The sequence below is a fragment of the Ostreococcus tauri genome, assembly GCF_000214015.3.
Source record: "Ostreococcus tauri WGS project CAID00000000 data, contig chromosome 19, whole genome shotgun sequence".
Taxonomy (NCBI): domain Eukaryota; kingdom Viridiplantae; phylum Chlorophyta; class Mamiellophyceae; order Mamiellales; family Bathycoccaceae; genus Ostreococcus; species Ostreococcus tauri.
Window position 1 is genome coordinate 36,587 of NC_014444.2, and position 9,958 is coordinate 46,544.

The window sequence follows — 9,958 nt, forward strand, 5'->3', positions numbered from 1 at the left end:
TGCACGAAGTTCACGTCTTGCAGCAAGGCGACCGGGGTTGCGACGAGCCGTGGCGACGAGGCGAAGGTGCAACTCAGCTATGAAAAAGGGCCGTTGATGTTGGAATTCACAGCGACTGTAATCCATGATTCAGGAATTAATACTGTCAGTCGAGACATCTGGTGATGGAAACGTGCCGATACTGCTTCATGTAGTTCAAAAAAGCGCTATCAAAGCGTCGCAAGCCGCCAATTCGTTTCCTAAATGCTTTAGAAAAATCAAACCACTCTGGAAAGTTGTCGTCGTATGCCTTTAGAGGCGCTTGTTCCATGCGAGAAATGCTGCCCTTATCATTGACAGCATCGACCGACTGCCCTTCTATTTGCCTTTCATCCAGATGCTCAACGACAAGTGACGTCAACATACATGGGACTCGATATGTTTCCGTAACACGTTTGATCCACTCTTGAGCTGCTCCGCACCACATTATATCCGGGCCGAAATCAGATGAAAACCTGGTTTGACTGGGGTTATAGAATGGATGAAAGTACTTCTCATCTAATATGATGCTAAAATACAATGACGACTCCGAAGAAGATGACGAGCATGGTCCCGTGAACGACGCCATAGGTGGCGCAGCATGCGGCAATGACGAGGGTCCCGATGCAGAATCCCATGGCACCACAAGTACCCGCGTTGTCGGCTCTGTCCGCACTCGTAATCGCCCCTCAGAGCTGTCACATGAATGCGCGCGTCGCTCGTCGACGCGCGCTCGCAGCGAGCCCGCTCATGTGAACAACGACACCCTACAGCAGCGGTCAAACGTCGTCGATCACGCGTCAGAAACGCGTCAAATATGGGGAAAACGTAAAAGGCCCGATGCTTTGCTTCGAACGTCGCATCCGTCACCCGAGGAACCACTCACGCGAGATCGTTCACCCCGTCCGCCGCGCGCTCGCGCCGTCGCCCAGAGAGTTACTGATGCAGATGCAGTTGCTGAAGCCGATGTCCGCGAGCAAAAACGACTCCGGAGAAACGAACAATCCCGGTTGAGTAAGGCCCGTGTCCGTGCGAAGAGGATGGCCGAAAAAGCGGCCCCAACCGACGCTCGACAGGTGCTCATGACCATCACCAACATGAGGTAGTAAAAACTTTGAATTCTTGGACCGCTCAAACGCGACCCCCGCCGTGCGCGCGATCACCATACACGTCCGTCGATCCCAGAAACACGCGTACCATAATGCTCATCACGATTTGGAGCGCTTCTACCGCCCGTAGGACGCTCAGACTGCACGCGACGTCGGTAGATGCGCGACGATGGCGCGTGGTGTCGCCGCCACGTCAAAATTCAAGAGATCTTCACACACCCGTCGACGCGACACCCGGCCTTCGAATATCGTATCGACACGCGAACGACGTCGATATGATTTTAATGCGAACATGTCTCCGTGCTGCGGGGGCAAAACACGAGCCCCGCCGCCGCACGCACGGAGAACTGTCGTCCATCGTGAACCCTGGACCGGCTCTCTCAACCGTTTTTCGTTTTTCGTTTTTTATTTTCAGTGTATCATTTTTCAAGAAGGACAAAAATTGAACTTTGACGAAGCATAGCGGACGAACGCGCGCACGAAATACGTCGAACGTCGGGATTCCGTGAGAGGGCGTTTTGATCTTTAGAACGCGACATTCATCTTTGCAAACTATCAAGTAGACGCGCGTCGACGACCCGACGAAATCAGGTGTATCATTTTTTCACCCTCTATTGCCGGATCTACGGTATTGGAGAACAAGTTTCATAATGTCGCATACAAGGGTCCAGGCGAGATGGTCACATTCTTTTCAGAAAAGAGAAAATGTTTTGAACGCCTACCCAAGGCGACTATGATACGATTGAACCAAGGCAAAGAATTGGAAGTTGCGGTGGATGAGAATATGGCCGTTGCTGGAGTGCAAGTGCCAGGAAGAAAGGTCTCACGGTACATCGGACTTACACAATCTCTTGTAGCCAATATCATGGCTTCAGAGAACTCTCGTCTACAAGTACGCCAAGGTTGCCAAGATATAATGTCTCGTGGCCGAAGCCTCAATGAGAGGAGCTGACGTTTATACCGCAGACGTTTCAGAAGCATACGTAGCCGCTCCCATCGGCGTGCGACTGTACATGCGCATGCCCCCAGAGATGGAAGAGAACCACCCTGACTCCGTCCTTCTATTGCACATGAGCCTATACGGAGCCAAACAGAGCGGACGTAATTGGTTCCAGGAGGCGTCAAGAATCCTCTGCGATGAATTACACTACGATCAGTTGCAGAAAGATCCATGCAAGTTCGTAAAGTGCAACGCCGACGGATCACTACGCGAATCCATCTTGCTCTACGTAGATGACTTCCTCTTCTTGGGAGAATTACAATATTTCAACGCATTCATGGACAGCATGAGTAAGCACGTGGAGATATCGGCAGGTCCGCGGAGCCGCGACGTCATCAAGATTTGGAATGGACTCGAGATTCGAAGACTTCAAGACGGCAAGATAGTAGCAATGTCTTTTCAGCCTACCGGTACCTAGGTAACTAAGTCAACACCAACACGACGATGGGTGCATTTCGATGATTTTCCATGACTGTTGCCGAATACAATCAAGATACTTGGTTATCTGTCTGAATATTTGCGTGGCACGTTTGCAAAACAAATGTGTCTCGGCAATTTGTGCAACCGGAATCAAGTTCGTCAAAGCACTTTTTGACAATTGCCACACACGACTTCACGTCTAATAGTTCGTGAAGAGCTTTATACATCTTCTGTGATTGACAAATGAAGTGCGTCACACCAGGAGATCTCTTCTCTCTGTTACAGAGGAAAGGGGAGTCGTCACTACTCCACGGCTCCACACTTTCACTTGCTAGGCGATTAAAGCAGATTCCCGCGAGTTCGATGATTGGGTCATTATGGGTCATATTATATCGCTTATGTTTTATATGTTCAATGAGTGACACTGTGAGCCTTTCATTCGATGAAAGTCTTGATGTACGTGAAAAAATATCTTTGTGTGACGTATGTACTCAGCATACAAGGGATTTCGGTAAAAAGTATGAAAAATGTTAATTTTCGTGTTTGCGCGCGTCTAGCGTCGCGACGCGTGCGCCGATTGCGCTCATTCGAGAATATATTTTAGGAAAACTTACGAGCTTTCCAACGAGCCATCGCTCGTCGTCTCTCGCTCAGTATCGCGTCGTCGAGGTTCGGACGAAAATCATGAATTTTCGTGTTAATTTTCTGAAAAATAATGGTTCGAGCCGATGGTGAATTTTGGAGCGCCTCAGGGTCTAGATTTGACGTCTTCGACTCGATATAGCGACGTCGTGCGAGCGCAGCGCTACGTGAAACTTTGCATCATGATTTGAAATACATTTTTGTACACTTCGTAAAAGTTTGAGATTATTCCGCGACGATCTGGCCGACCGCTTCGTCGCCGGCAAGTTGCGCTGTCGTGGTGTCTTCCTGACACGAGACCTCGCAATGCGCGCTTTCAGTGAGCGTGGCGGGCGTTTGCCGTGGTCTTTTCGGTTTACGCCCAATCTTGACGCTTGGTGCGTTCAAGTTTGCTTCGTAGAGCCGCTCATCAACCTCTTTAAGCTTGTTTCGTAAGCACTCCAGGCTCGGTGCTTGCGGGAGCTCAATTCGCTTTGCGCGCATCACGTGTATCAGTTCTTTTTTTGTAAGCGACTTCTCCAGCGAACCAGTGGCTTCGAAGCGTTCATACAGCGCCTTGACGAAGTCAACGGCGTCCGTATTGCTTTTGTATCGGCCGTCGCTGGTATCTTTAGCTGCATCGTGCGTTCTCTTCTTCGTTTTCTCTCGCTTGTCGCGGTCAGCTGCGAGGCGGGCCATCACTGGTTCCGTCACCTCGTCGAAGCGGTCGTATCTACGACTTTTCCGCTTCTTACGCACCGTTGTGACCACCTTACTTGTTATTTTCGCCATCGCATCTTGAAACACTTGGTTGATGATGTTTCGGTCGGCGTCAGCGATGTTCACAGTGTTCACATTCTCGAGCACTTGCTTCATAGTTTCGATGTTCAGCGGCGCTCTCGCGAACGACTCTGGACTACCATCGAAACTCATGTTGAACGTGGAATTGTCAGAGCGAGCGATCACTCTTAATCCAGGGGCTCCTGGAATAGATATGCGCTCGGCGCACCGCTCGGCGCGCGACTCCGCGTCAAGTACACGAGCGTCCTCAGGCTCCTCGGGGCGCTCGCGAACGTGATCTGGAAAGTGCTTCCAAAACGGCGCACGAGTGAAAGGGACAAGGCCTTGCATTTTCAATCCCTTTCCAACTGCCTCTTTCGTCCAGGCGCCCTTCCATGCCTCTCGGATGGCGTACCAGAACTCGCACTGGCCAAATGAAACCGCCACACCCTCGCGCGTGACTTGCTGTATGAACCATGCTGACGCGAGTGACTTCGCAGCTTCGATCTCAGCACGGATAAGTCGAAACGAACCTTTGAACTTGCCGAAGTGGTACAAGTCTTCGCCCTGTAGAAGATGCGTGCAGTGAGGCGGGAGCACGATCAGTAGAATCCCCATCGCCGCGCATAACTCGACAACTTCGTCCTTGACGTGCGTGTAGGCGCCGTCACAAATCACCATGGCCGGATTCTCCTTGGATAAGTCTGGAATACATGGCGCCAGATGATCCCTCAGATACGTCGCGAACGCGTACGCGTCGAACGATCCTTTCTTCGTGCCTCGGACCCATTGAGCCTTTTGGCACTCACCCGTGGTGGTGTCCACGATAGTTCCGGGGATGTCAAAATCATCATCAACATCTGGCTCCTGATTGCAAACAAAATAGGGTGCGAGCGCTTCACCGGCAAGATTTCTGCAACCCATGACGGATGCCGAGAAAGCATTGTTCGCCGTGACCGCCGGACGCTGGTTATCTTCGCCGCGAATAACCAACAAGCGCACACCCCGCACACCCTTCTCGTAGGCGAGTTGCACCTTCGCCTCGTCAAGCGTGAACACGCGGCTCATCTTCGATTCAATCCAAATGATCATCTCACTGAGTTTAGAATTCACGTCGAAGTCGGCATTCCAAACCGCGAAGCCGTATCGGACCGCCGTGCGCGCCACCCTTTCGAAGAAGTTTCGCACGTTGTGCTCAGTTGCCGAGTTCGCTCTCAGCGCATCCAACGGGTTGTACAGAGACGATTCGATGCCGTTCTTTGCGATGAATCGATAGAACCAAGCCGATCCGAGTGCGTTCAGAGGTGCAACTGAGCCGTGCTCATCGAGATAGAAGTTCCTCGCGATCGATAGAATGGTTGCTTGACTCAAACGTATCCCTTGTCTGATGTAGTGCTTGACAATCTTTGCCAGTTGCTTCACGTACGGCTCGCTCAAGGCGCCCGGCCTTCCGCGACCGTCTTCACACGCGGAGTGATGCGGAATAGGATCCTTGAACGACAGAGCCAAGCGCGCGCTCTCCATAAACGCTTTGGTGACCCGTACACCGACGCGCCGCAATTCGGCGACAGCCTCCATTGCCGTCACGTCACCGCGACTGAATGCGTGCACCGTTTGGACGAAGAACGGCTGTGGATTCCGTACGTGCTCTGCATGGCGAGTGCGAGCAAGATCATCCGCGACGTCCATGGTGTTTTCCGACGCATCCGAAGTCGAAGCGCACTCTTCAGTGACCAGCGCGTGCGCCTCGCGCTTCACGTCCTCCTCTTCCATCGATCGCCTCACGCGGTTGAGGAACGCGTGTTGCTTGATCAACCCATACGAGAAGCTCACAGTGACGAGAAATAATGCCGTAGCGTTCACCTTTGCGATATTCTCTGGAGAAAGCGCCCGGCGACGTTTGTTTGCGAGCAAAGCAACAGCGACTTTGCGAGCATCCTTGGCCACTTGGACGCGCCCATCTTCGTCGTACCGAACTGGAGCCGCCGTCGCCCCTGCTGCGCGCGCACGCGCCTCCGATCGCGGAGACGACTTCTTAGAGCCGTTACGTGCCGTCGACCCGGTCGGCGACGCGCTCCGGCGCGCGCGAGGGCCCGTCATGCGCGGCAGAATCTGCTCGAAAGATTAACACGCCCATCGAGCTCCAACGGTCGTCTTCCGTCAACACCCACGCGCTGAATTCAAATTTAAACGGTCGGATCTCGCGAGAAACGGATAGATGATGTCCCTCCGCGCCGCCCGGGCGCGCGCGCGACGCGGAGTGACGAGCGACGGCGCGAGAAAACGCGCATGTTAATTAATTCAGGTTTTTTCGACACATACATTATTTTCGAAATCCCTAGTAAAGTTGTGTATTGTAAAAGTGTGTGTTGTACTCGTAACGGGCGGATAGATAATAGGCATACGACGCATCCTCGCTCTTTCGATGCATCACTCTTAGATTTCCGGACCGCCGGGCATGTGGAACTCATCGGCGAAAGCCTCAACCTCAGCCCTCAACTCGGCGATGGCCGGCACGTCGTTGGCTTCTAAATACGCCTTGAAATCCTTCAACTTACCGCCTTCGGTCTTACCCTTGATATCGATAGCGATATTGACGCCCTTATCGATGAGGTCGGCGACGCGAATGAAATCCGCCTCCGTCATGCCGCGCGTCGTCATCGCCGGAGATCCGATGCGGATGCCGCCCGGGACGAGCGCAGAGGTGTCGCCAGGAACGGAGTTCTTATTCAACGTGATGTGGCACAGGTCGAGGATCTTCTCAACGCGCGCACCGTCCACGCCCTTCGGACGCAAATCACACAGCACCAAGTGGTTGTCGGTACCGCCAGAGACGAGCGTGTATCCGAGTTCCATCAAGCGCTTTGCCATTGCGGCGCAGTTCTTGATGACTTGCTCTTGGTACTTGACAAACCCGGGAGTTTGCGCTTGCTTGAGCGCCACAGCCAGGGCACCGATGGTGTGGTTGTGCGGGCCGCCTTGGAGACCCGGAAAGACGGCAGAGTTGACGGCTTGCTCGTGTTCCTTCCTGTAGAAGACCATGCCGCCGCGCGGACCTCTAAGAGACTTGTGCGTCGTCGTGGTGACAATGTCAGAGTACTTGAAAGGATCGTCCGCGAGCTGAGCGGCGACGAGACCGGAGATATGGGCCATGTCGGACATCAGGTATGCGCCAACCTTGTCGCAAATCTCGCGCATGCGCTTGTAATCAAAGTTACGAGCGTACGCCGAGGCGCCAGCGATGATCAACTTCGGTCGGAAAAGCATCGCGTTCTCCTCGAGCTTGTCGTAATCCACCAAACCCGTGGCCTCGTTCAAGCGATACGGCATCGACTCGAAGTACACGGACGTCGCGGAGATCTTCTTCTTCGGCGTATAGAAGCCGTGCGTGAGGTGACCGCCGTGCGGCAAGTCGAGACCCATGATACGCTCGTGCGGCTGAAGAAGCGCGGTGTACACCGCAAAGTTGGCCGGGGAACCAGAGAGCACTTGTACGTTCACCCCCCATTCCGCCGGATCGAGGCGGTAGGTGCTCAGCGCACGGTTTTGACACAATCGCTCCACCTCGTCGATGAACTCGTTCCCGCCGTAGTACCGCTGTCCCGGCAAACCCTCCGAATACTTATTCGTCAGGCACGACCCGTTCACCTCCATCACCGCCTTGCTCGTGAAGTTTTCACTCGCGATCAGCTCCAACCCGAGCCTCTGTCGTCGCTTCTCCTTGAGCAGGATCTCGTGCAGCTCGCCGTCGAGCTCTCGCACCGAGACGTCCTCGAACGGCTGCGGCTTGGCCCTCCCGACGACCGCTCTCGAGCGCGGATTCGCGACTTTCATCGACCCGGACGACCGCGCGGACACCGTCGCGCGCCCATCCCTCCGAGCGGTCGCGCGCGCGCGCGCGGGCGCGAGAGACACCGTCGAAATCATGACGTCGACGACTCGAGTTTAAAAACCACACGCGCGCGCGTGAATGCGGTGAAGCGCGCGACGGTGCGACCGCGATCGACGCGCGCGCGCCGCGACGGACGAAGAGACCGCGTGGAACGCGTCGACGCTCGTGCGCGCGCGCGGAGTGCGGCGACGCGGCGGCGTGGACGCGATGACGGCGCCGCCGGGGGGGCGGTTATGGACCTAAACCCGCGTGTGTGGTGACGCGCGCGTGCGGACCGGGTGGGTTTTTGGTTCGCGCGCACGCGCGGGACGACGCGAGCGCGCGTTTGAATTGAACGCTACGGCTAAGCGCGAGCGAGGACGATGGATACGCGTTCACGACCGCGCGCGCGCGCGGTGCCTCGCTTTGAGGATGTTGAAACGGATGATGAGGGCGTCATGGGAGCGCCCGGCGCACGCGGCGCCGGGCTCGGTGAGCTCGTGAAGCGGGACGCCGAAAGCGGCCGCGCTTACGATGGCGGCGTCTTGGGCCTCGGTAAAAGACGACGCGTTGGCGTTCGTACGATCATTTACCGTCGACCTCGGGTTTTCCTGCGCGTCGGAGTCGGAGTCGGAGTCGGAGAGTTTGTCGCGCTCGTACGCGCCGGCGGCGCCGGCGGCGTCCTCAGAGTCAGAGTCGGCAACCTCTTCACGATCGACGTGATCGTTCTGCGACTGCGCTCCTAGACGCGCTTGGAGACGAGCGATATCTGATTTCGAAGATGGCCAGTTGCCACGTCGGCTACCCGCGAGCGCGGTTCCGGGCACGTCTCCACCGCGAAACTGGCTTCGCCAGAGTGTGAACGCGCACTTCGGTGGGCGCTCTTTCAGACGCGCGCACACGGCCGACCACAGCGATCTGTAGTACACCGAACACTGCAGGTTGGGCTTTTTTGGCGCCGCAAATTCGTGTAGAGTGCGCTGAATGATGTCGATCTCGTTTTCATCGAGAGGACGGAACGCGTGATCGTAAGCTCGTCGAAGCGCTCCGCCGACTTGTGTGTTGTCGTGAAACCTCTGCGTTCGCAAAGATTTCAAGCGGCGGCGAACGTCGATTCGTTCGCTGTTCACCAAGAGTTGATTCACTATGCTGGAGTAATCGTTGCCGTAGTGTTGGACGCCCACGACGATCAACCAGTCCTCTGCGTTTGTGAACTCGGCCGACGAGTGTTCCGCGAGCGGCGCTCCGCCAACGAGGAGCTTGGGGTCGGGTGAAATTCGAGGGATGAACGCCTTCGTCACCTCGTACACGGCTCGAGAAATCGGCGTCCACGTCTTGAAGCGATTGGAAAATAGCGGATTCGACTTTGCCGCTTTCTTTGGTCGTGAGATGTTCTTGTAGAAAGCCACGGTTTCCTCCCATGTCTTGGGCGCGTTCCGGAACAAATCGTCTGCACGTACGAATTCGGGAGAATTCGAAGGCACCATCTCCGCCAACTGCTGTGCTGTGTATTTGTTCGACACGAGATCGAGCATCTGTCTCGGATTTCTCCATAAGATGGGTGAGTCGGACGTGGACGCGGCGGCGCCAATCGCCGTGATGAAATCACGAGCGCATCGCAGTGGCTGGCAGTCGAAAACTGTGTACACCCCTTTTCTGGGTTGGTGTCCGTACCAAACCGCATTTTCATCGTCCGCTGATGCTACGGCAAAAAGTGACGCATCGTGAGCTCTGTGCTTGTCGTTCCTCAGGCGTTGATACTGCATCGACGCAGCTTGCTGTAGCCTGATGATGAGAATGTTAACCGCCGTCGCCGTCTCCACCTGATCCGGACGACCGACGCTCAGAGCCAACGTTTGAAATAACAATTGCGTGTGTTGGTGAATCTGCTGGTTCAGTCTCGTGACTTGATCGGGTGAGAACGAGCTCGCCGCGAGCGCAAAGCGCACAGAACGTTCCTTGTTCAACTGTATTGAAGCCTCCCTCTTGCGCTTCATCACTCGCATGTTCGCCATCGAGGGCCCGGTCGCGACTCTCTGTGACCTTCTTAGCACCGATGCCGGCGCGCTCGTTCCACCTTGTTTCGCCGCCGCACGTCTCTCCGTACGAATTCGATACTCGTACTCTGCCGCGCGAGGA

General features: G+C 55.2%; 5 protein-coding genes across 5 annotated transcripts; 1 reads left to right on the forward strand and 4 right to left on the reverse strand.

Annotated features, from left to right (window-relative positions):
• Positions 1-542: 542 nt before the first annotated feature.
• Positions 543-1,124, forward strand: OT_ostta19g00150 (unnamed product; the record flags this gene model as incomplete). Its single annotated transcript, XM_003084222.2, has 1 exon — positions 543-1,124. One exon carries the CDS (start codon positions 543-545, stop codon positions 1,122-1,124), a length of 582 nt encoding a protein of 193 aa, XP_003084270.2.
• A 1,491-nt stretch (positions 1,125-2,615) lies between these two features.
• On the reverse strand, positions 2,616-2,933 carry OT_ostta19g00160 (unnamed product; the record flags this gene model as incomplete). The annotated part of the gene is made up of 1 exon (XM_022982423.1): positions 2,616-2,933. The coding sequence occupies one exon, from the start codon at positions 2,931-2,933 to the stop codon at positions 2,616-2,618; it is 318 nt and encodes a 105-aa protein (XP_022841234.1).
• A 481-nt stretch (positions 2,934-3,414) lies between these two features.
• On the reverse strand, positions 3,415-6,048 carry OT_ostta19g00165 (DDE superfamily endonuclease, CENP-B-like; the record flags this gene model as incomplete). The annotated part of the gene is made up of 1 exon (XM_003084226.1): positions 3,415-6,048. The coding sequence occupies one exon, from the start codon at positions 6,046-6,048 to the stop codon at positions 3,415-3,417; it is 2,634 nt and encodes an 877-aa protein (XP_003084274.1).
• A 336-nt stretch (positions 6,049-6,384) lies between these two features.
• Positions 6,385-7,875, reverse strand: OT_ostta19g00170 (Serine hydroxymethyltransferase; the record flags this gene model as incomplete). The annotated part of the gene is made up of 1 exon (XM_003084227.2): positions 6,385-7,875. One exon carries the CDS (start codon positions 7,873-7,875, stop codon positions 6,385-6,387), a length of 1,491 nt encoding a protein of 496 aa, XP_003084275.2.
• A 339-nt stretch (positions 7,876-8,214) lies between these two features.
• On the reverse strand, positions 8,215-9,834 carry OT_ostta19g00180 (unnamed product; the record flags this gene model as incomplete). Its single annotated transcript, XM_003084228.2, has 1 exon — positions 8,215-9,834. One exon carries the CDS (start codon positions 9,832-9,834, stop codon positions 8,215-8,217), a length of 1,620 nt encoding a protein of 539 aa, XP_003084276.2.
• Between the last annotated feature and the right edge of the window lie 124 nt (positions 9,835-9,958).